This window comes from Salmo salar, chromosome ssa07, assembly GCF_905237065.1.
Source record: "Salmo salar chromosome ssa07, Ssal_v3.1, whole genome shotgun sequence".
NCBI classification, from domain to species: Eukaryota; Metazoa; Chordata; class Actinopteri; order Salmoniformes; family Salmonidae; genus Salmo; species Salmo salar.
In genome coordinates, this window is record NC_059448.1 from 56,386,440 (window position 1) to 56,412,967 (window position 26,528).

General features: G+C 45.0%; 2 protein-coding genes and 1 pseudogene across 15 annotated transcripts in view; 1 reads left to right on the plus strand and 2 right to left on the minus strand.

Annotated features, from left to right (window-relative positions):
- Window positions 1-26,528, plus strand: part of LOC106609740 (neuron navigator 3) — a 388,938-nt gene that overhangs the window by 237,926 nt on the left and 124,484 nt on the right. For 12 of the 14 annotated variants that reach the window (XM_045722334.1, XM_045722323.1, XM_045722324.1 and 9 more), the window contains exons 4-6: window positions 2,507-2,579; window positions 6,351-6,525; window positions 22,741-22,812. In XM_045722334.1, the coding sequence (XP_045578290.1) occupies window positions 2,507-2,579; window positions 6,351-6,525; window positions 22,741-22,812 (320 nt within the window). Of the gene's footprint in view, window positions 1-2,506; window positions 2,580-6,350; window positions 6,526-9,487; window positions 9,751-22,740; window positions 22,813-26,528 lie in introns of those variants that run through there. The other 2 variants (XM_045722335.1, XM_045722336.1) reach the window with 2 other exon arrangements.
- On the minus strand, window positions 13,756-14,639 carry LOC106609692 (chymotrypsin B-like; annotated as a pseudogene).
- ctrb (Chymotrypsin B) lies at window positions 17,178-18,692 on the minus strand. The gene is given in 3 exon segments (NM_001141093.1): window positions 17,178-17,852; window positions 18,074-18,342; window positions 18,639-18,692. Coding segments are annotated over 3 exon segments (798 nt in total). The 5' UTR covers window positions 18,691-18,692; the 3' UTR covers window positions 17,178-17,375.

Sequence of the window (26,528 nt, forward strand, 5' to 3'; positions counted from 1 at the left end):
GGTGAAACACCAACGTAAGGTATCTGTGTTGTTTTGAAACAGATTGCTTTTGGCGAAGATCAATTGTAATTGAGGCGTGGGCCCATTTGTATTTGACAGTTATGTCTGAGGGATAACACTTTCCAAATGTGGCGGTTACTTGAAACCATTAGAGAGACCTAAAGTGCCTCAACACACATTTTTGGGACTTGGGAGCGATGCGAGCAAATTAAACTGCAAACATTTATTCAGCATCAGAGCCTCATTTTGATCTGTGCAGTGTGTGAATTAAACATGGTTTGATTTAAGATGATTATAACTCCAACAACAATAAACTTGAACAAGAGGACTTCAGTATTATGTCAATTGTGCTTGCCTAAAATCAGCAGTCATTTTCCGATGGTGTATGTTTGTGTTCTTGTCAGTTCCCGAAAGTGCAAATTTGGTGAAATGTGCCTCATCAAAATGTTCCATTTGCAAATTGCTTTTAATGACTTATGTGGATCTGTAAAATGTCAATTGACATCGGAGCAAGAAATGATCCAAGTTCCTCGAGAAGCCGTTAAAATGTATCACAAAGCCAAACCGCCCACCAAAATGGCAGTTTATTTAGCCAAAAAGCAGTGGAACATTAAGTCTGCACTTACCAACAACGCTTTAAATGACCCTTCTGCTTTGTTTACCTCATTTAAATCTAAAGACCGACAGAAGATCATCAGTTGTAGCTCTGATCTAATAGCTTTCTGGTGAGAACGTCAGAATGTCATTTGCAGAACATTGCCTCCCGTTTGATCAGTTACGTTTTAGTATTTTCTTTTAAAACGATCAGACAGAATGCAGGTCTCTCACTCTCCCGGACAGATCTATTGTCTGTTTTCCTATGGGTTGACTCCACTGTCTTTGTGTCGCCTGTTCAACATGCCCTGCCTCTCTAGTCTCTGTCCTCCCCCTCTCCCTGCCTGGCTAACAGATGCACGGAGCTGCGTGAAGGCACCCGTGGATATTTGACTTGACGTTGTAAATATTTTTAAAGTAGCCATTTAAAACAGAATTATTGAAACATTAGTCCAAGGAGGCTGAGGTGATACCATGCGTGTCCCGTTAGTTACATTTCATCTGTGTTTATATGACACTAATTTCCACAGATGCTTTGTGCATCTGGATTTGTCGGGTAGCCCCCCTCCCCCACAACCGCCCTCAACGGAACAACACGAATGTGTATTTGATACTTTGCTAGCTAGCAACTTAATTGGAAGAGACTTAATTGGGAAATGATGCCCATAATGTATGGTGCTCAGCACGTCACTCCGCTGAGATGAATGTCTAAAACACATTTTTACGAGAGAAGGGTATAATCAAACTGTTAGGTTGTTGGGGGTGTCTGGCTAAGCGTATGTGGAACATACCATATGTGAACAGCCCGACATCTGTGCCTCTTTTTTCCCTTCCAGTTCTGTTTGTGTTGTGGAGGCAGATGAACAGGCTGTGATCCCCATGTTCTGGTCCCGACCCTGTTGATACAGGCAGAGTAAACAGCCATCCATCCTCCCTGTTGCATGCTACCACTGGCTGGTGCAGGGCTGGAGGCTGGAGTGGTACATTACATTGAAGTCAGACGAGACCCATCCGTCTGTACGACTGGCTGTAAATCCACCTCCTTTCACCCTGAGACGGGTCAGGGCCAGGTTTGGGCTGGACACCATCCGTACAATGTTGATACGCTACAGAATGTGCCCTCTTTACAACTGAACTGTTATCACAACCAAGGTGTGTGTGTGTATCTGAGAGGGCTGGCAGGCGAGAGAGAGGGCGTCGTCAGAGACACCCGGCGGTCCTCCTCTATTGGCTTATTAAGGTCTGATGTCATCACTGACGTACATTTACATTACAGTCATTTAGTCAACAGTCTAGGTCAGACTCCAGACCAGACTACTGAGATGGTGTTCCTGTTCCTCTGGGGGAGGAGGCGTTTCCCCTCAGGGCTGGTTAGGGTTGAGACTGAAGCAGCACGGAGAAGGAATCCGTTAAACTCCACTGCTGCTGGACGCCGCCTGTCTGTTAGCCACTCTCAAGGAATGCACAGTGGTTCATATATAAAAGGGTCAGTGCCTCGAACTCAGTAGAACTTTGTCAGTCTGAGGGAGGTTGAGTATCGCTGTTGACTCTAGTGCTGCCTGTCAGCCGTGTATTGTGTCGTAATTGGCCTCAAGTGGGCCACATCTCCTGTACTGTATACATACTGCATATCGTCCAGGGCTGGGGCTGTGGGCTGTGTAGGTGGGACACACTGTGGTCACTATGTCAGACGGCCCGGCTGACTCCTTGTGTCACGTACGGGTCAAACGGGCTCTGCCATAATCAGACAATGGGTGCTTTATGGCCAATGGGTTGATCAGCCCCTAACTCCATCCCCCTGAGACATTCTGCACATTGAATGTGAAGTAGCCACTCCATGACAGTCCTCCACAACCACCATGCTTTCCTCCACTGACTGTTGTTCATCTCCTCATATTCTTTCTGTCCTCAGACCGAGAATTTGGACACCTGCCTCAGTTTCCTGGACGCCAGAGGAGTGAATGTACAAGGGCTCTCCTCAGAAGGTAAGACTGAATTCTTATTTTTTTATTAAGTTGAATGTATAATGATGATTGTTAACCCATGTGGCTTGAGACAAGGCTAGGAACTAGGACTGTGGTTGTATGGTTTCTTAAACTATGGGTCAGTACCCCAACTGGACTCTGGGCCCGCAAATATTTATATGTCTTCTTGATTTGGGTCATTGGGTCACGGAAGGACGGTGAATTTCTCATTTGGGTCTCGAGCTGAAAAAGTTTAAGAAATCCTGATCATAAAGACGTATTTACCACAGGATGGAAGGAAGTTAGTGTGTCGTTGAGAGTTATAGCAGGATCGGTCAGCCTAACTACGCACGGTTTATGAATGGCCCATTTGAGGTTACTCTCCTCTTACAAGCTGCTATTAATCAGATATGCAGCCCTACTCGTATGGGTGTTAACATGTCTGAAGTAGCCCCACAGTAACTAGCCAACTGTTATTTAAGACCAGTGTTTGTTGTCCTGGACCCCCGGCAGTTTAACTCCCCTCTAAAGTTTGGGGAGGTGACGATGCCCTTGACCTATCGGAACAGCCGAAATAGCCGTCCCAATACTCTGACCGGCTACTCTAAATTCTGTCCCCCTAAAAACAGCAAAGTGACTTTGCCCGTCTGGAATTGAAGAGGGTACCTAAATATACAGGCTATTGGGTTACTCTGCTCTGTAGCCTTGTTCTTGGTCACTTTGCATCACTTTTTTATGGCCGTGGGTCTATGTCCCCCTGGGCCATGTGTATGAGGAGTGGGCCAGGCGAGGGTCTCTGTCCCTCTGGACCATGTGTATGAGGAGTGGGCCAGGCGTGGGTCTCTGTCCCTCTGGACCATGTGTATGAGGAGTGGTCCAGTCATTCCATATACCCCTAAGCTAGTGAGGACTATGCTTCATTGAATTAGCTGTGGGTTCTGCAGACTTTTGAGGCCTCCATACGCTTGTGCTTAGTTTTTACGAGGCGTGGAGTTTGACAAGAAACGGGATGTTTGATGTACTTGGAGGGTATAGGATTTTTCCAAGAAAACAATCTAATAATCTTCTAGGAAAAAAACTCCAGAAAGGCGTCTTGTGGGCGACCTCAGCCTCAGATGTGCCAGATTTAATGATCTTGTTTGTCGCATGCGTCAAAGTACCGGAAACACCCCTGATATAACTTTATAGCAAGCAAACAAAGACTTAATACATAGCATAATAAAACTGGACTTCCTCATTTTCTGTTCAATGCTAGAAAACAGCCAACAAACACTACAACAACCATTCAATGTCCAGCACTCTTTTGTTCCGCAAGGGTATTCAATACCCGCTTTTCAGTTCCACCAGTTAACCCGCAGATAGGTTAATCCGTGCCTGCTGAGATCTATTCAAGGGTCACTCGCTCTAGTCTAAACCAAACCTTTTAAAAGCAGGTGTGAACCTCTAAAAGTGTCCTTCCTGCAGTTCATAGCCATGTACAGCGAGGGGTCATCCGTGGCAGGTCGTTAAGTGGTGGCAGGGTCTGTACGGTGAGGGAGAACCTGCTGGACGGCAGGGCCCTGCTCCCACTGTGACGACTGTGACACGAGCCCAAACTTACTCCTTGATCTCTGTGGGCACAGATGCCTGTTGGAATAGGCCTGTTTTTCCTAGCCTGGGTAGCACTTAACCGCCTCTCCTTGCTGGGCCAGTGAGGACACCCATACTCACTCTCCTGATCCCCAACATGGGGATCACGTCTACTGTCTCCTCCACTCTGTAAAACCAGCAGTCCATATCTTCTGCCTTCATCAGATAACTAGCTGGAAGAAGCACAGGTCAGGACCAGTTCTGGATGGAACTCAATTTGTCAGCTGGTTGGGGAACAGAGTAGATGAAATGGGAAGAGAATGTAGAATACGAGGTTTAAAGACCTCAGATCATATCACTTTTGAAAGGGAAATGTCTAACTTCCTCTTTCACTACAGTCAAGTTCGCAGCCTTGGTTGTTAGGGTCAAATGTTATTGAAAGAGGCCAAGGCTAAATCGGCCCGCGTCTGGGGATTAAATCCAGGAAAGATTCATTGGTGGGAGCGGTTCAGCAGTCTCATTTTTCAAACAATACTTTTCCAGTACCATTCAGGCCTAGCAGAACCCTCCATCTACCTCCTCCGAAGTCCTTTGTGGCTCGTAAAATCCGCCCCCAAAAAAGACAAAAGGTTAAATGAAACCGCGTTAACCACTTAAAAGTCCCTCGAAGCAGGGCCCATATACTCTGACCGTGGCCCAAGGAGGACTGGCACCAAAGTGCTGACAGCACTTAGCCCACGTTGCGTTGAAACTGGGCATAAGACATGTGCTCCTGTATGGTGGGGCCAATGGAGCTTAGCAGAACTAACCATAATTGGATAATTCTGAGGGAGAGGGTCTCTGGAAGCAGGCTGAATAGAAAGAGTGGGAGCAGGCTGGTAAAGCAGGCTGGTAAAGAGCAGGCTGGCGTTAGAGGAAATCCTATCATGGTTGACCTCCCTCCGTTACCCGATATCTGGATCAAGTTCGGTTCCATTTTCCTCAGAATCGTAGCTGTTTTGTTTTTCTCTAAATGACAACCCTGCTGCAATATCTGTGTTTAATGAATTTGTTCCACATCCAAATGAAGCACAAGGAGACAACTGGTCACATTGATATCAAATGTCTGTATTTACAGTATGAATAGATGTTCACATGGTCGACTGCTTCTTTCTCATACTCTTTAGGATGGTTTTCCTTGAACCAGATTAAGCCTAGTCCTGGACTAGTAAACACTTTCAATGGAGATTCTCCATTCAGCATGTTTTTTTTCCCGGGAAACTGGCCCTTCATGTTTCAAATAGTAACCTCAAAGGCCCTGTATTTCTGTTTTGCTATTGTGTTCTACACAGTAAATCTCAAATTATTCTGTGGCCAGTGACAAATTGCTTTGCCGAATGAATGTGGGACGTTTTCCTTCTTCAAGTGAATACTGCCCGTTTGGACTGCTGCACTGTAACAATATAAATGACTGCTTCCTGGAGTTTGAAATCGAAAACGTAAAGATTAATCTTTCCAACTTTTTGTAATCGGCAAACAACAGGCCAAGAAAGTTGAGCCCCCTTACGTAAACTGCTGTGTCAGCTGTTGAAATCTTTCAAACAGCGTCTGTGTCAGCTATTCTGATATGAAAAGCCATTTCACAAGTGGATGCGTTAGCGCTCCGATGACGGGGGCTGAGCGAGAGATACATTTTCATTCCTGGATTTCAGATGAATCATATCACAGTTGATAGGCTCCCTTTGTTTTGCAGGGAGAAGTGAACTTTAAAAGCATTTTAGAGTAAGTTTAGAGTGAATGTGCAACCTAGTCAGAACCCATTTCTCACGAGGACGAAGTCACTCAGCCAGTGGTCTTAGGTGAATCCCTAGTGCAATAACTGTGAAATAGTCAATATCAACAAAATTAAATCCAAAAATAGGTTGCCATGGTTACAGTTAAATTAGCCACTTGTTCTGTTAGTAATAGCACACTGTACCTGACTCACTATTTCAGTCTCACTTCCTCATTTTGAGACTAAAACAACACTAGATACTCACTTCCCTTGTCAGATGTGTGTTTGTGTCTTCTCTGAGCCAAGCCAGGGATCACACAGGGCGGTAATATAAGTAATTTAGCTAGCTGACGCTTTTATCCAAACCAATTATAGTACTGCGTACATACATTTCTGTGTGGTTGGCAGCAGCGAGATTTGAACCCACATTCCTGATAATGATGTGCTCTGTTCCCCTGTCTACCCGTCAGAGATCCGGAATGGGAATCTAAAGACCATCCTGGGACTGTTCTTCATCCTGTCTCGCTACAAGCAGCAGCAGCAACAGCAGCAGCAGTACTACCAGTCTCTGGTAGAGCTCACACACCAGACCACCGGGGCGGCGCCGGCCAGCCCCCTCAAAACGCAACCAGAGATGCAGTCCAGGTAGGCTCAGTTGTCCTCACATCTCAATGGCGTCGTGTGAAGTTGGCGCTAGATGCTACATTTTGGGTCAGTTTTGCATTTTCCTTACTAATGGTTTTCTAGTCACATTTGCAGCCACTATGCTGGTGTGTTATTTTGTTTCTGAACACATTTGATCTTGGGATATTTTTACTTTGGTGTATGGTTCAAATTGAGCTTGTCTCGTCCAAACAGGTCCCTGCTATGTACTGTCACACCATTTGTATTTATTATGGTTCCCCATTAGCTGCTGCCAAGGCAAAATTAGCTGCTGCCTGGGGTCCAGCAAAATGAAGGCAGTTTATACAATTTAAAAAACATTACAATACATTCACAGATTTCACAACACACTATGTGCCCTCAGGCCCTTGCTCCACCACTACCACATATCTACAGTACTAAATCCATGTGTATGTGTGTGCATAGTGCGTATGTTATTGTGTGTGTGTCTGTGCCTATGTTTGTGTTGCTTCACAGTCCCCGCTGTTCCATAAGGTGTTTTTTTCATCTGTTTTTTAAATCAAATTTTACTGCTTGTGTCAGTTATTCGATGCGGAATAGAGTTCCATGTAGTCATGGCTCTATGTAGTACTGTGCCTCCCATAGTCTGTTCTGGACTTGGGGACTGTGAAGAGACCTCTTGTGGCCTGTCTTGTGGGGTATGCATGGGTGTCCGAGCTGTGTGCCAGTAGTTTAGACAGACATTTTACCATTTAATAAACAGATAGGAGCTAACAGAGGAACATTTCAACACTTTGCAGAAGTAGACAGAAAGTGGACACTGCCGCTGCCCACTAAGCAATAAAAACAGGAAGGGATCCAGGCCCATGTGATGTAAATAGACAGCCCAGCCTGAGAGAAGCATCTAAAGAGAGGTTTAAAGTACCACACATGGGTGGGATTCCCCTGGCGAGCTCAGGTTACACCTCCCAACCATCCCAACCAGGCCCTGGTCTGGCCTGCTGCTGGTGTACGGATGTATTCTGAGGTACCCGGTGTTGATCCTCTGGTCACTGTCAGGACTGGGTAACGCTAGGGAGGGAGAGAGGCAAGGAGGGGCAGAGTTTGAGAGGCTATAACTGAATAACTGAGTCTAGGGGTTTTAGCATGGCTGTGGGTGGGAGGGGTGCACAGAGAGGCACAGCTGCCCCTCATTCCTCCCTCTCGGGCCTCAGCTCCCTGGGACCTCTCCCAGTCAGAGGCAACAACAAGCGACAGGTGCGGGTCCGATACCCCTGCCGGCCTGGTACAAGGCCGACGCTGGCATTCCAGCGAGACTACCACCGCCATGGCAGGATCGCCCAGTCCCACAAGCCGGGCCTGGGTGAGGTCACACAGCAGAAGTAGGCCAGGAGGCCATAAGGAGCCAGGAACCAGAGGGATAGTTAAATGTATGGGGCTGGCTTCCAACAACACCCAGGATCTGCCAGGATTTCCTCAAGGTCTGCCAGGCCCAGTAACGTCTCATTCCCCTGGGGGGATTATTAAATCAACACCCCACGAGAGGTGATGCTCCACAGCCCATCACTGCTACAGGAAGCCATTGTTCTCCCAGTAGAGAAGTGGTCAGTGTGGTGGTGGTTTTAATGGAGAACCAGATACGGTGTGTGTGTGTGCGTGTGCGTGTGCGTGTGCATGTGTGTGTATGTGTGTGTCAAAAATCTGACCCAAACCAGGATGATTTATCAGTCTGTCATAAATAGTTCAGAACCAACACAAGAAGGATATTTATGTATTCAACTGTAGGGGAATATGAGGGCATGTTACATTAGCCAATTAGCTTGAGCTGTAAAGTGTTTCAAGTGAAATATACTCTGAGTAAGCATTTACCTCTCTGCCTGTATGACATGCAGGTTAGCATTTTTCATCATGAATCTTGTACTGGAGGCAGCTCTGCAGAGTGGACACTAGTTGGAACAGCCACAATGTCATTGAACCTAACCTTAACCCTAACCTTAAGCACACTGCTAACCCTAATGCCTAACCCTAACCTGAAGCACACTGCTAACCCTAATGCCTAACCCTAACCTTAAGCACACTGCTAATCCTAACCATAACCACACTGCTAAGCCTAATTCCTAACCCTAACCTTAACCACACTGCTAACCCTAATGCCTAACCTTAAGCACACTGCTAAGCCTAATTCCTAACCCTAACCTTAACCACACTGCTAACCCTAATGCCTAACCCTAACCTTAACCACACTGCTAACCCTAATGCCTAACCCTAACCTTAACCACACTGCTAACACTAATGCCTAACCCTAACCTTAAACACACTGCTAATCCTAACCTTAACCACACTGCTAAGCCTAATTTCTAACCCTAACCTTAACCACACTGCTAACCCTAATGCCTAACCCTAACCTTAACCACACTGCTAACCCTAATGCCTAACCCTAACCTTAACCACACTGCTAACACTAATGCCTAACCCTAACCTTAATCGAAGACTAAAAGTCACATTTTTGTTTTCATGCATTTTTACAGTATAGCCAATTTTGACTTTGGCCCATCTAGCAGAAGTTTTGCATCAAAGACAAGACTCATCCCAATAAACGTCAACCTGCGTACAGCATTGTTTGATTTCACAGACGTGACCAGCCCTGTCAGGATCTCTTGACCAAAAATACAATCTAGGACAATGTAGTCTGATCCACTGAAAAATGCAGTGTTGCTTTTTATAAAGCAATTATCAATTATCTTTCACTCACTTAATCACACACACACACGTCCTCCTCTCTCCCCCCAGACACCAGTGAGGCCGATCAGGGCTCCAGCAGCAAGTGCTGGCTATAGAAAGCCCAGTGCTGCAACTGTAAATGTGAGCAGGCCAAGTGCTCTGTGTGTGCGTGCGTGTGTGCGTGTGTCTATGTTGGGGGGGAAACTCCCCATTGGTGGCCCGCGACACCCAGGAGCCTCTGGGGCTGGAACAGTAGAAGGTAGTGGGGCAGCATCTGCGATCCCTCCCACTTAACTCATCATGTCCCATGGTGAACAAGTTGACCCCCTTGTCTCGCGCTCGCGCCTGCCCACTGCCAAGCCCCGGGAGAGAAAGAGTCGTCTGCTCTATGGGAAAGCCAAGCCAGACCCCTCTAGGTACAGTACTGAGTAGAGTGTCGGTGCCTGTTGGCTCTCTGTTCTGATTTAAAGCCAAGCGTGCTACTGTAGTTGGATTAGGAGACTGTGTTGATGTCATCATGAACTGGTAATTGACTGCCTTTATTCAAACTAGTTTCACATCTATGCTTAGTATTATTGCCTGCATACGTTTTGATGTGTTATTTTGTGAAGTTGGTTGAAAGGGAACTATGAGTTGCTGCTTGTGGAGATGTTTCTGTATGTCGTGTCTGTAAGTGAATCCACTCTATAGTCTGTAAGTGAATCCACTCTATTGTCTGTAAGTGAATCCACTCTATAGTCTGTAAGTGAATCCACTCTATAGTCTGTAAGTGAATCCACTCTATAGTCTGTAAGTGAATCCACTCTATAGTCTGTAAGTGAATCCACTCTATAGTCTGTAAGTGAATCCACTCTATAGTCTGTATGTGAATCCACTCTATAGTCTGTAAGTGAATCCACTCTATAGTCTGTAGGTGAATCCACTCTATAGTCTGTATGTGAATCCACTCTATAGTCTGTAGGTGAATCCACTCTATAGTCTGTAAGTGAATCCACTCTATAGTCTGTAAGTGAATCCACTCTATAGTCTGTAGGTGAATCCACTCTATAGTCTGTATGTGAATCCACTCTATAGTCTGTATGTGAATCCACTCTATAGTCTGTATGTGAATCCACTCTATAGTCTGTAGGTGAATCCACCCTATAGTCTGTAGGTGAATCCACTCTATAGTCTGTAGGTGAATCTACTCTGAGGTTTCTGAGCGGTCGTGTTTCTATGTTTCTATATGTAATGCTATGAGCATTCCTGTCTTTTCTCACAGGCTTCAGTTCATCACTATATTGACAGTTCCGTCTAGACTATCCGTTGAGCTTTAGATGAGCTGTATACAGCAATGTGGTATCAATGTGGTAAGGGATTGTGTAAAGGCGCTAGGCAGGCGTGTGTGTGTCTTTACTTTGAGAGGTAGAGCGAGAGATGGAATTCCCACTCCCTGATTTAGCCTCGTTTAAAAGGGCGTGTGTGGGTGCGTGCGCATGTGTGGGTGTGTCACCGTCGGAGGACATCTTCATACCTACTGTCAACAGAGGAATCTGCTGTTGTGGATCATGGAGGGATTAGCTATTGGCTGACCTCAGAATTGTGACACTGTTGAGGCAAAGTGAATAGATAACCATAGCTCATATCTAATAGGACAGCGATGCCTCTCCAATATAGCTCTCATATGCTATGCACAAGGCCATGGTCGCAGTTCATTAGATTGCGCTCGGTGATGTATGTCCTAATCAATGTGACCTGACATATTGTACAGCGTATCTTTACCTCATATGTTTTCTCCACATGGAAATATCTTAAAGGTCGTGGTTGAGATAAACGCTAGAGGGTAGGAATATACTGTGGCTTTTATGTTCCAGTAGACTTTATAGGGGATGCATTGGGCCACAGGGAAACATGTGCTGTGCAGTCCCCTGTCAGTTGAATTAAGTGAAACACATGCTGCTGGACAATTTCAATGCACTGTAGGCTAGTGTAGCGCCAGCTCTTTCTACCAGTTCCACAGACCAGTAGCTAGTGATCTAGCCCTGTGACCCTCTCTAACTTTAAACCCCATCCGTTAACCTGACACTAATGCCTATTCACAATAGGGCCAGCTGAAATATGAAACTTAGGGAGAAAATGGGAAAAGATCCAACGCACGTTCATGTTAAAAGATGAGAAAGGTTTGAGCAGAGCTGTTGCGCCCACGTTGCGGCTTCATCCTCTGGGAATGATGGCTTCTATTAATCATGGCACCGCGGCTGTCTTCCTTAAGTGAACCGACCATTTACTTTACCCCTCGCACAAAGGATTCTGGGAGGAGAGAGGATAGAGGAGTGAGTGGGGCGCATCGTTGGTTACGGGGGTTTTATTACGTCTCTGTCAGATGGCATACATGCACCTTCCATTAGCACAATCATATGAACAGGTCTCTCAGCTAGATATAATGGGAAATTGCCCTGTGTGTGTTTTTGAAGCTCTATGGTACTTCCCTAGCCCTTTGATGCTCTATGATACTTCCCTAGCTCATTGAGGCTCAATGGTACTTCCCTAGCCCATTGATGCTCTATGGTACTTCCCTAGCTCATTGAGGCTCAATGGTACTTCCCTAGTTCATTGATGCTCTATGATACTTCCCTAGTTCATTGAAGCTCTATGGTACTTCCCTAGCTCATTGAAGCTCTATGGTATTTCCCTAGCTCATTGATGCTCTATGGTATTTCCCTAGCTCATTGAAGCTCTATGGTACTTCCCTAGCTCATTGAAGCTCTATGGTACTTCCCTAGCTAATTGAAGCTCTGTGGTACTTCCCTAGCTAATTGAAGCTCTATGGTATTTATTTAGCTCAGTGGCATACAGCAGAAGAAGAGCCATGCATAATGGGTATCTCAGAGGTCAATTAGTAGCCACCCTTAACGGCGTTGTCAGAAACCAGATGTTTTTGGTTTTCAGGGATACAGAATTTTCAATCTAACTTCCGTTTTCCCTAAAAAACGGAAGTGGGGACTCTGCTCAGGTGCTTTTCTACGCCTGCTACGTTTGGTTAATTAGTAGCCAACAATGACTTGGCACCTCCTCAAAATCAAATCAAAGCCTTGTTAATTTACCAGGGAGAGAGAGCGTCCACAGTTACGACTTAGACAGTCAGTTTGACTAAAACTCATTAGAGTTGGGGGTAATTTGAACAGGAGCACTACGCTACATCAAATGATCGTTATCACTTTCATTGGGAGTTGGGAGGCCAACCATGCATTGATAAGGGTATGGCTCTGTGTTGCCCGGTTTTAATCTAAGATAAGATCTCTTCAGTGGCCCTAATGAAACCAACTGAGAAATAATGTCTAATAAATGATTTATTTATTCTGTAAAATGGAATACGTTCTCATCACAAGTGGCACCAAAACCTCTCTCTCCCAACTTCCTTCCATCTGTCCTTCCTTTTCCTGTCTCTCTCCCATCTGGGAGGAAGTGACCTGTGAACCATAAAGATGACCTGAATATTTATATCTTATAAGAATATTCAGAAATGCAATCTAAAAGCTTTTGATAATCTGCATATCCCGTCTGTCGCCCTGTAAAACTGCACAAATATTTCCCTTGAAAACCGCAGTTATTTTATTCCGATAATTATTGAGTGTGCTAATTTACCCAGCATGCATTAAGTGTTCAGTCTAGTCTTCATTTGCATTCCAAGGCAACTGGCACTGGGACTGGGTATCACTCACCTCTTATGGGTGGTGTATTGGCCCTCATCTCTTCCACTAGCCCAAAACTAACAAACTAACAAACAGATATACACAGAGGACATGTCCTGACTGTCGGACAAGATCAAGTAACTCTAGATGACCAATTCTATTGTTTATTCAGCTACCTGTGTGTTTGTTTGTGATGACAGTTTAAGGCCAGGGAGGTCAGCTTTCCTGAGTCCCCTCTGGCGGTGTTAGGAGTCTTAGTGGTCAGCTTTGGGAATTAGTTCTACAGTATTGCATGTGTGATTTATAGAGTAGAGGAGACCTTCTTCCCTTATACTGTAGACATGAATAACCTGCTTCACACTGGACTGACTGACAGTCCACCACAACCACAGGAGGCTGTTGAGGGGAGAACGGCTCATAATAATGGCCGGAACAGAGCAAATGGAATGGCAACAAACACCTGGAAACCATGTGTTGATGTATTTGATACCATTCCACTGATTCTGCTCCAGCCATTACCACGAGCCCGTTCTCCTCAATTAAGGTGCCACCAACCTCCTGTGGTCCACAACATACCCAAGGGTCTCCTGATTATCAAAGGGTGCACAGCATTTAAATTCATGAAGTAGAAAAAATACTGTTTAATATGGGGAGGACGGGCTCGTGGTAATGTCTGGAGCGGAATCAGTGGAATGGTATCAAATATAACACATCCATGCGTTTGATGCCATTCCATTCACTCTGACCATTATTATGAGCCATCCTCCCCCCAGCAGCCTCCACTGATGCATAGATATACATAACCTAGAATGGCGTAGCAGTACATATTATTCTGGACAGGGAGGCTGTGGCATTGCTCTTAGTTGAGCATCATGGTCATGTCCACCCAGGTGCGAACCTCGGTGACTCAGGTGTACACAGAGGGGGTAGAGGTAGAGCCACCACTGCTGCCCCAGGACACAATACCGACCAGGCTCCACACCTTGTTCTTCTCACTGACCAGGGGGCCACCGGAGTCACCCATGCAGGAGGAAACACCTTTGCCACCTGCACAGATCATCATTTTGTGAATCATGTTGCCCCAGTGCTTCTTGCACTCCTCCTCAGACAGGAGGGGCACAGCACCCTGCTGCAGTTTGTTGGGATCATTTGCAGGCCGGTAGCTGCTCATGCACCAGCTGGAAGTCACACAGGCCATGCCAGGGGCGAAGATGTCTTCGTACGAAGCCAGGCACACGGGGGACACTTTGGCACTCAGGGTGGTGGGGGTGGCCAGCTTGATCAAGATTATGTCATTTTTGATGGTGCTGGGGTTCCACCTGGAGTGGGTGAACACTTTAGCAGGCTCCAGGATCTGGATGGCTTCATTGCTCATGAGCATGTCGTGCTCGCCGGTGGGAGGTCTTGACATCGCAGTGAGCAGCAGTCACCACCTAGTACTTGTTGATCAGGGAACCTCCACAGAAGTGGGTGCCAGATTGCTGCAGGGACACCTGCTAGGGCCAGGAGTTGGGCACAGCCTCCTCACAATTGATGACGCGGCCATAGCCGCGGGGGAGATGGCGGGGTTTCCGCAGCCAAACGCGAGACAGGAGCCATTGTGGTTACGTGACAGTCTAGAAGACAGAGATACTAATTATCTCCAAACCCCATCCACCTGTAACCAATCAGAGACTGTGGTTTGTCCACCCCTCCCAAAAGTTGAGGGTAACCATGGTAGAATATTAACCTCAACGATGTCATCCTGGTAGAACCAGTCTGATAAGTAGGGACTCCAGACTGATAAAATTGTAAACTTAGCAATCAGGCTGGTTCTACAAGAGCGAGACTCTGATCAAAACAGCTTTTTATCCTAGCTTAATGCTAAGCTTAATGCTAATAATATATATATTATTTTTTTATTATTGTGTGCTTGTTGACATTTACTGCATTGATTGAAAGGAACTAGGAACATAAGCATGGACTACTGTAGGTAGTTATGTTAGCTACAAACATATATTTGGTAAAGCTAGGCACATGCCGAAACTTAGCTGACTTTGCTAGGAAGATAGCTGGCTGTGAAGATGGTTAACCAGCTAGCGGAAGCTAATGACATGGCTGGTGCTAACAAGCTAAGCGAGATAGGAAGCTAACCTATAATGCATTATGCTCTCTGGCCTTATACCAAGTAGTATAAGCCACTAATAAGTGTATTACTAGTCATTATAAATGCATTTATAAGGCATTATGTGTATGCCTCATTGAAAGTGTTACCAGGTAATGTCAGTATTTAGCTTTGATCAATAGGGGGTCAATTGTTGTTTGTTTTCAATGGCCGTTTTCTGTTATAACAATGTTTCCTATATGCTTAGTACTATTGCATGCATAGGTTTTTACTTACTATTTTGTCAAGTTGAGGTTAGTTGCTGGCTAATGCTTCAGTCTGCAATTTAACTTAAGGATCTGCCCCTTTTTTTCAATTTTGCCCTAAAATGACATACCCAAATCTAATTGCCTGTAGCTCAGGACCTGAAGCAGGGATATGCATTTTCTTGATACCATTTAAAAGGAAACACTGAAGTTTGTAGAAATGTGAAATTAATGTAGGAGAATATAACACATTAGATCTGGTAAAAGATAATACAAAGAAAAAACCATGGAGTGTATTGTATTTTTTTTGTACCATCATCTTTGAAATGCAAGAGAAAGGCCATAATGTATTATTCCAGCCCAGGCGCAAATTCGATTTTGGCCACTAGATGGCAGTAGTGTATGTGCAAAGTTTAAGACTGATCCAATGAACCATTACATTTCTGTTCAAAATGTTGTATCAAGTGTGTATCAAATGTAACTAATTGGTTTATTAATAACTTTTCATGTTCATAACTGTGCACTCTCCTCAAAAAATAGCATGGTATTCTTTCACTGTAATAGCTACTGTAAATTGGACAGTGCAGTTAGATTAACAAGAATTGAAGCTTTCTGCCAATATCAGATATGTCTATGTCCTGGGAAATGTTTTTGTTACTTACAACCTCATGCTAATTGCATTAGCCTACGTTAGCTCATCCGTCCCGCGGGGGACCCGCTGATCCTGTAGAGGTTTTAATCGACTCCTAGGTTTTTTTGTGGTAATGTCTCAACATGACTACATGTAATGCTATGAGCATTTCTGTCTTTTCATAAAGGCTAGGCTGTCAGTGCAGCGACAGTGTGAGCTGGGCCTTTGTCCGAGCGTGCATGTGTGTATTAATGCATGTGTCGGCAGGTATGTGTGTGACTGTGCACTGATTCTCTTCCTCAATAGTGTGCAGCGATTTCTACAGTCACACACAGCAGATACATCACAACATATGCCATTTTAACGAGTCTAATCAGGAAGTGTTCATTCCATCTCTCGCTCAAAATGAGTATAACATCCTGGCGTTTTAAAGCAATTTTTTACATTTCACATACTATAAAACGTTCTATTGTCACACACCCAAAATGCCGACTAGAACGCAAATAAATACCGTATTCAGACACGGTCTGTGTCTTTACTTTGGATAGAGAGGTAGAGCGAGAATTGGAATGAACACTTCCTGATTAGCCTCGTTAAAATGGCATATGATGTGATGTGTCTGCTGTATGTGACTGTTGCAAACCAAACGCTAGGCTAGATACAAGGTTAGGTCATACGTTAATGGAAGCTTATTGCTTTTCTTTTGTCATTTGCTGTCGTGAAACTTTCAGATAGAACAGCAACAAGTATGTTTGCATCATACCCTTGGAATATTGATGATATACACACAGCTGGAATGCTGTTTCAGCCAATCAGCATCCAGGATCCAAAATACCAAGTTTATAATAGCCCTTATATAATACACTTGGTTTTAAGTTTTGTCAATGATTCCGTGGTGCTGTACTTTAAAAAAAAAAATGTATTATTATTATTATTTCTTTATTGAAAATCCGAAACATACAATATACTTGCAGTGAAGCCGCTCAACAACTACATCATACCAGTCATCCAACAGACTCTCATTCAGAGCGACACACAGAAGCATCCAGGGTCAATGCCCTGCTCAAGGGCACGTTGACAGATCTCCCACCAAGCCAAAAAACGTGAATCCGAACCTTCCAAGATCCCCCCACAGTTCCCCAATAGCTGTCCCTCAACCATTCGAGACCCCTAACGCTAGCAGTAGATTCAGTCAGCAGTAAACCGACTGTGGTAACACTTTACATTAAGTTCCTCTCGTGTACTAAAACATTACGTTGTGATTGTAGTAATCATACAATTACTACACAAGCATATTTTTTATGTTCAAGTATGTTTATTGAATGTCATGTTCAGTTCAGACCAATGGGTGGCACTTTCAGTCTTGGTAGCTATAATGCTTAGGTGTTGTACATTACATAGTAATATATAGAATGACATAGCAATACATAGTATGACATAACAATGCATAAAATGACATAGCAATATACAGTATGGACAGGGACGCTGCAGCATGGCTCTTAGTTGGCGGCCAGGGTCTGGTCCACCCAGGAACGGAGCTCGGTGACGCGGGCGTACACAGCGGGGGTAGTGGTGGAGCAACGGCTGCTGCCCCAGGACACAATACCGACCAGGGTCCAGACATTGTCCTTCTCACAGACCAGGGGGCCACCGGAGTCACCCATGCAGGAGGTAGCACCAGCACCACCGGCACAGATCATGACGTCGGAGATGCTGCTCCCCCAGTGCGTCTTGCACTGCTCGTTGGACAGCAGGGGCAGAGCAGCCTGCTGCAGCTCGTTGGGGGTGTTGAGAGCGTTGTAGCGCAGCAGACCCCAGCCGGTGGTCACACAGGTCATGCCAGGTGCGAAGACGTCGGCGGTCTCAGCCAGGCACACAGGGGACACGTTGGTGTTCAGGACAGCAGGGGTGGACAGCTTGATCAGGGAGATATCGTTGTTGATGGTACTGGGGTTCCACTTGGGGTGGGTGAACACCTGTGGGTGAGGAGAGGGGGTGCGGTAGGTTGAGGGAGAGAAGGGACGGTTAGAACTGAAACCTTTATCAAATGGAGAGTTCGGGTAGGACTACAGGACAACATTGCTCAGAGACACTGATCGGATCAGCTGAGCTGGCGGGGGATAGGCTGATCCTAGATCAGCACCTGAGGGGAACTTCTTCCCAGAGCTGTAGAGGAGGATGTGTGACTGTGCTGTACCTTAGCAGGCTTCAGGATCTGGATGTCCTCAGCGTTGTTGCCACTGCCCTTCTTATGCTCTCCAATGATCACGCGGTGGTAGGTAGCGACGTTGCAGTGAGCGGCGGTGACCACCCAGTTCTCGTTGATCAGGGATCCCCCACAGAAGTGGAAGCCGCTGGTCTGCTGCAGAGATACCTGCCAGGGCCAGGAGTGGGGCACAGCCTCCTCACCATTAACGATGCGGGCATAGCCAGACACCTCGGGCTTGATGGCGGGGATGCCGCAGCCTGTTTACATGAGAACATTTAGTAAACACTTAGCTCGTCATGTTTTATAACAACAGTAAATGCTTTGTTTATTGCAACATACTCAACCATGGGCATCCAACGTATGGAAGTGTTTCCAAATAACACCACCAAGTGCTAGCAATGTAGCAGTAGCACATAATGAGAACAGTAGTGGTCCAAGACCAGAGCCTTGAGGAACTCCACAACTTACTTTTACACTCTTAGCATTAAAACAAGGGTTAAGGGTTAAATCAAGGAGGTAACACTGTAGGTAAAGAGAAGGTGTGAATACTCACCGTAGGCGGCGCTGACAAAGGCAAGACAGGACACAAACCAGAGGAAAGCCATTGTGAGAATGTGACAGTCTAGTGGACCGGGGACCCTATTTATTCCCAACCCCACCTGTCTATAACCAATGGGAGACCGAGGTGTGTCCACCTCACTCGAAATTGAGGATAACCATGGTAGAATATTAACCTCAAGGAGGGGGATGATGTATCCAGCTGCTTATCGACGCTGGGCGATCAGACTATTCTCAGCCATGTAACAGGAGGGCTAGAGCAGTTATCGAAACATGACCTTCAGTGCTCTCAGAAACTGTGCTCCAAACAGCCTCTTATCATCACAGAGGGAGAGGCCCCCTTCCCACTCAACCCTATTACAATGACATTTTAGTCATTTTTTTTAGCAGACGCTCTTATCCAGAGCGACTTGCAATTAGTGCATTCATCTTAAGATAGGTAGGTGAGACAACCACATATCACAGTCATAGTAAGCACAATTTCCTCAATAAAGCAGCTATCAGCAAAGTCCGTGCTAGTAAGAAAATGACAAGTGTGAGTATTAGTGCAAGAAAGACCTCTCCTCCCTCTCATCTTATAGTACATCTCCCAGGGTTCATTGAGACATAGGAAGCAGTTTGAACACTTTGTAAGATAAACCATTACATATAGTATGTGGAACATGTTGTTTCATTAGGAAAGGGTCATTAGAGTATTTAAATCAATGGTTGATTGTTTTCATTCTATATACTGTATCCAATGTCATTTTAAATGTATTTTCAAACCAGAGATGTGTATGTATCGCTCTGAATAGTGCTAGAGAAGGATTTAGCTAACAGTTTTAAGACTTTATATGCAACCGTTTTATACAGTGCTATGTAAAATTCATATTGCATGATCATGAATGAATTTGAGTCTCATGTAGAATCATTTGGTATTTTCTTGTTATTTTTCTAATTTTGTAGTGATGTAACCCTATTTCCTACATGTGTCCTTCGTTGGCCTGATAACACATGTCCATTCCCTCTCCACTGGAAAAAACACACCTGCAATTCAAAACCCCAGATAACAACTCTCTAGAGTCCCTTTCACTGTGTGTTCCTCTTGTTTTAGTCTTTTGACTTATATCACTGAAGAGTATTACATACTAAAACGACTTTGTCCTCGATCCTTACACCTCTATCAGGCTAACATAATGTTACCTATAGCTATCAGACTAACATAATGTTACCTATTGCTATCAGACTAACATAATGTTACCTATTGCTATCAGGCTAACATAATGTGACCTATTGCTATCAGGCTAACATAATTATTGCTATCAGACTAACATAATGTTACCTATTGCTATCAGGCTAACATAATGTGACCTATTGCTATCAGGCTAACATAATTTTAGCTATTACTATCAGGCTAACATAATGTGACCTATTGCTATCAGGCTAACATAATGTTATCTATTACTATTAGGCTAACATAATGTGACCTATTGCTATCAGGCTAACATAATTTTAGCTATTACTATCAGGCTAACATAATGTTAGTTATTACTATCAGGCTAACATAATGTGACCTATTGCTATCAGGCTAACATAATGGTATCTATTACAATCAGGCTAACATAATGTGACCTATTGCTATCAGGCTAACATAATTTTAGCTATTACTATCAGGCTAACATAATGTTAGTTATTACTATCAGGCTAACATAATGTGACCTATTGCTATCAGGCTAACATAATGGTATCTATTACAATCAGGCTAACATAATGTTACATTTTACTATTAATGTTTTGTTGTGCTATGCATCTCAGCAATTGAGGTGATGATGTTTAAATATTACATACAGGATAACTCACCTGAATGTTGAACTTTTTGTGTGATTGTTTTTAGCGAATGAAAGTCTAGATTTTCACAGCCCATCCATACTGCTATATTAGTTTACAACATCAACATATTAGTTTCCCCTGTTTTAAAAATGAAAACAGTAGCAACTTCATGTAAAGTGCAACTTAATGTAAAGTCTGACCCAATGCAACTTAATGTAAAGTCTGACCCAATGTAACTTAATGTAAAGTCTGTCCCAATGTAAAGTGTGACCCAATGTAACGTAATGTAAAGTGTGACCCCATGTAACATAATGTAAAGTCTGATCCCAAGTAACGTAATGTAAAGTCTGTCCCAATGTAAAGTGTGACCCAATGTAACTTAATGTAAAGTGTGACCCAATGGAACTTAATGTAAAGTCTGACCCAATGGAACTTAGTGTAAAGAGTGACCCCAAAGGCCAAGGCGTTGTATCTCTGCTGTGCTCCCACCAGTCAGTCCTCAATAGACCTGTATAGCTGTGCTCAATAGTCAGTCCTCAATAGACCTGTATAGCTGTGCTGAATAGTCAGTCCTCAATAGACCTGTATAGCTGTGCTCAATAGTCAGTCCTCAATAGACCTGTATAGCTGTGCTCAATAGTCAGTCCTCAATAGACCTGTATAGCTGTGCTCAATAGTCATTCCTCAATAGACCTGTATAGCTGTGCTCAATAGTCAGTCCTCAATAGACCTGTATAGCTGTGCTCAATAGTCAGTCCTCAATAGACCTGTATAGCTGTGCTCAATAGTCAGTCCTCAATAGACCTGTATAGCTGTGCTCAATAGTCAGTCATCAATAGACCTGTATAGCTGTGCTGAATAGTCAGTCCTCAATAGACCTGTATAGCTGTGCTCAATAGTCAGTCCTCAATAGACCTGTATAGCTGTGCTCAATAGTCAGTCCTCAATAGACCTGTATAGCTGTGCTCAATAGTCAGTCCTCAATAGACCTGTATAGCTGTGCTCAATAGTCAGTCCTCAATAGACCTGTATAGCTGTGCTCAATAGTCAGTCATCAATAGACCTGTATAGCTGTGCTGAATAGTCAGTCCTCAATAGACCTGTATAGCTGTGCTGAATAGTCAGTCCTCAATAGACCTGTATAGCTGTGCTGAATAGTCAGTCCTCAATAGACCTGTATAGCTGTGCTCAATAGTCAGTCCTCAATAGACCTGTATAGCTGTGCTCAATAGTCAGTCCTCAATAGACCTGTATAGCTGTGCTCAATAGTCAGTCCTCAATAGACCTGTATAGCTGTGCTCAATAGTCAGTCCTCAATAGACCTGTATAGCTGTGCTCAATAGTCAGTCCTCAATAGACCTGTATAGCTGTGCTCAATAGTCAGTCCTCAATAGACCTGTATAGTGGGCTTGATGAAGCTTGGCAAGACCACATGCTTTCAGAGCCACTCACCCCGACCACCTGGCTTTTACCCTGATTTACTGTGTGTTCACTATGATTAAAGCAGTCCTTTTCTTCATTAAACACCCTTTTGTTTTCTTTGTGTCCGTCGCGAGTTCCCTAACTATTTCCTGTCTAACGCCAGCAGAGGCCAAGCGAGCCAGTAACCACCAGCCTCGCAGTTAATTCTCTCAACATGACTAAGAATGAGTGTCCCATTGTAAACTATGACTTTGCCTGGAGGAGTTTCCTTCACCACTTCCTCTGTAGGGTTTTTTATTCACCTTCGTTAAGAATGTGTTTTTATTTCTGAAGTTAGTCATGCGTGCAAACGTTTTTCGAGCAGGTGGTTCTGGGAATTGAACCCACTATCCAGGAATTGCATAGGGGCGGCAGGTAGCCTAGTGGTTAGAGCGTTGGGCCAGTAACCGAAAGGTTGCTAGATCAAATCCCTGAGCTGACAAGATAAAAATATGTTGTTCCGCACATGAACAAGGCATGTGTTCCTAGGCTGTCATTGTAAATAAAAATGTGTTCTTAATTGACTTGCCTAGTTAAAATAAAATTAAAAAATAAATTGCAAGCTCCATGCTCTACCAACTGAGCTACAGAGGACATACACATGAAATGTGTGGCCCGTCACGTGAACCGCAGTACGGGTTCACACTATGTGCTTCTTTCACTAGGGCTCGTGTTGTTAGTTACTGTCTCTGTCTCGCTCAATGCTCTCCTCTGACTCTCCTTATTGCATTACATGATATCTCAAAGATGCTACAGTTTAAAGAGTCCAGCGAGCCGTTGGCCTCATTCCTTCACTAAGTCTGCGTCTCTCTCTGCTCTCTCCACAGTCTCGCTGCGCGGTATGGTAGTCCCCCGGGTCACAGTGGAATAGGAGCAACACCACAGAAGAAAAACACAAGGTATGACTCTCACATGGCTAACTTTCTTTCACCTTCTTTCAGTTCATGTCGACATGAATGACACATATTGTGTACTTTACTGTACAACCTCTTAAATTCATAATAATCTACTTGTGAAAATCTTGGCACAAGGGAGTTCTTACATTTGGTTTGGTAGTGCATCTATCTTAGAGGATTTCATAATGGAATACTTTGTGTTGGCTATTCTCTGATGCCAAACTAATATCGGCACTTGGCGATCGTAGGCGTCAGTGACGTGCGTGAGCCATTAAACTCAAGCCTATGTGGATTAGGGGCCATTTTACCGAATGCTGCATTGAACAGAATGACTTGCTGTGGTTGCTTCCAGCCAGTTCCAGGCTCCTATACTTCACCAGGCCAGTTGTCTGGCTCCCAGAGCATTTGTTTCTCCTTTGACGGTAGTGGCTGGTGGGAACCAGCGTGCTGGCAAATTACTTAACGCAAACCCCGCCAAGCTATGTGAAATATGTGCTGGACAGCATTGACAACCCTGTGGGTTGTATTCCCCTTCAGAGCATTGACAAGCCTATGGGTGGTATTCTCCTTCACAGCATTGACAAGCCTATGGGTGGTATTCCCCTTCAGAGCATTGCCAACCCTATGGGTGGTATTCCCCTTCACAGCATTGACAAGCCTATGGGTGGTATTCCCCTTCAGAGCATTGACAACCCTATGGGTGGTATTCCCCTTCGCAGCATTGCCAACCCTATGGGTGGTATTCCCCTTCACAGCATTGCCAACCCTATGGGTGGTATTCCCCTTCACAGCATTGCCAACCCTATGGGTGGTATTCCCCTTCACAGCATTGACAACCCTATGGGTGGTATTCCCCTTCACAGCATTGCCAACCCTATGGGTGGTATTCCCCTTCACAGCATTGACAACCCTATGGGTGGTATTCCCCTTCACAGCATTGACAAGCCTATGGGTGGTATTCCCCTTCACAGCATTGACAAGCCTATGGGTGGTATTCCCCTTCACAGCATTGACAAGCCTATGGGTGGTATTCCCCTTCACAGCATTGACAAGCCTATGGGTGGTATTCCCCTTCACAGCATTGACAAGCCTATGGGTGGTATTCCCCTTCAGAGCATTGCCAACCCTATGGGTGGTATTCCCCCTCACAACATTGACAACCCGTCAGCTGGTGTTGTTGCTGAATAGCTGTGTACAAGCTGCTTTGCTCTTAAACACAGCTGTTAACTAAGGGAATATATATCCAATATTTACACATGTATCAGAGAAAGCAGGGATTGTAAATAGTACTGTAAATATGAGTCTGGTTGTGATGTGTAGCGTGTGTGTGTGTGTGTGTGTGTGTGTGTGTGTGTGTGTGTGTGTGTGTGTGTGTGTGTGTGTGTGTGTGTGTGTGTGTGTGTGTGTAGCGCGTGTGTAGCACGTATGTGTGGGCCGTCTTCACCACCCGCTGGAGCGCCGTGGTGTAACTGGTCAGGACGCTCTCGATGGTGCAGCGGTAGTATTTGGAGAGGCCACCTTAGGAAGTAGACACTGCTGTGCCCTCTTGCCACGAGTGTTGTTGGTCCATGTCGTCCTCGGTGATGTGAATGCAGAGGAACTTAACACTGCTGACTCTCTCTACTGCAGTCCCGTTGATGTGGATCTGAGGGTGGTCCCTTAGACCGGAGCATGTTTCCTTGGATCGGGGCGTCTTTCCTTGGATCGGGGCGCCTTTCCTTGGATCGGGGCGCCTTTCCTTGAATCGGGGATCGTTTCTTTGGATCGGAGCGCGTTTCTTTGGATCGGGCGTCTTTTCTTGGATCGGGCGCGTTTCCTTGGATCGGGCGTCTTTCCTTGGATAGGGGCGTGTTTCCTTGGATCCGGGCGCGTTTCCTTGAATCGGGGCTTGTTTCTTTGGATCGGAGCGCGTTTCTTTGGATCGGGCGTCTTTCTTTGGATCGGAGCGCGTTTCTTTGGATCGGGCGTCTTTCCTTGGATCGGGGCGTGTTTCCTTGGATCGGGCGCGTTTCCTTGGATCGGGCGTCTTTCCTTGGATCGGGGGCGTGTTTCCTTGGATCGGGCGCGTTTCCTTGGATCGGGCGTCTTTCCTTGGATCGGGGGCGTGTTTCCTTGGATCGGGCGTCTTTCCTTGGATCGGGGCGTGTTTCCTTGGATCGGGCGCGTTTCCTTGGATCGGGCGCGTTTCCTTGGATCGGGCGCGTTTCCTTGGATCGGGGCGCGTTTCCTTGGATCGGGGCGCGTTTCCTTGGATCGGGGCGCGTTTCCTTGGATCGGGGCGCGTTTCCTTGGATCGGGGAGTGTTTCCTCCTCTGCCGATGAAAATCCCACTAACACTTGAATTAAAATGAATAGAATGATTAAAATGACAGATTTTTCCTGATGCAGATTGATATGTGAAAATAAAAACTAGTGGTCACGTGATCTGCTCCCGTAACTTGAAACGAACTACATCGTTGATGAAGAGTGCACGTTTTCTTCCATGAATTGGAAGGGGTCAGGGTAGAAATGTGCCAAATGATATCATTCACTAAAAGTATTGTACATGAAGACATTAGCCCTGTAGTTTCAGTTTGTGGCCATAAAATGTACCTTCGATTTACTTCGGAGGATAACCATTGGGCATGAACAGTTGTTTTATTGTGAGGTACTAGCCTACACCCCCAGGGGGATTTTAATGTCAACAACATTATTCAGGAAATACAGTCAATGTGAGTTCCCAGCACAATGGTAGCCTCACACGTTTGTGAAAGCTCCTGTGTTTGATTGGCTGAAGGCCTTAGTTCTGTTGCTACCTTGGCAGTTTTATATGTGAGGATATTGTGCCTTGAAAAAGAAACTCAAGCAACTCTCCAACTATTGCTCCACGATGCATTTAATGGATCTCCAACCACTAAACACATTGTGGGGCAAACAGGAATGCCAGTGTGCTGGAGTTTCTTTCTCTACTATTAAAGTGTTGCCTCTATGCTCCTAGAGCTGTGTAAAGTGTTTCCTCTATGCTCCTAGAGCTGTGTAAAGTGTTTCCTCCATGCTCCTAGAGCTGTGTAAAGTGTTTCCTCTGTGCTCCTAGAGCTGTGTAAAGTGTTTCCTCTATGCTCCTAGAGCTGTGTAAAGTGTATCCTCTATGCTCCTAGAGCTGTGTAAAGTGTTTCCTCTGTGCTCCTAGAGCTGTGTAAAGGGTTTCCTCTGTGCTCCTAGAGCTGTGTAAAGTGTTTCCTCTATGCTCCTAGAGCTGTGTAAAGTGTGCAAACAAGCCTCTTCAATTGATTTTGAGCTTAAAATCCCTACTCCACTCTCTCAGCAAACCTTACCTGGGTCCTATTCACTAGGAACCAAGCAGAAGCAAAAAGACAAATGGGGAGGGACTACCTGAACTTGTTCAATAAGAAACCCTTGTTTTTCGTTGGAAAACGTTTTCTGTTGCAAAGCATTTTGTTTCATTTTGCTATAGTGTGCACTAATGGATACACCCTGGTGTGTTGACAGTGTTTCGGCATCTCACCCTCAACTAACAGCACTTTAAAAAATAAATTGCCATTTAAATTCAGCGTGTTCGCAGCAGGGGGCGGTGTTTGACAGCTTGTCCGCAGCCTAGAGCACCTGTCTGTGATGCTGATAGAAGCGATTCCAGGGAAGCTTTGGTAATTGTCCTGAATATACAGCGACAGACGTGCTGACTTGCTAAGAAACCTGTTATTCAATTTGACTGACTCCCC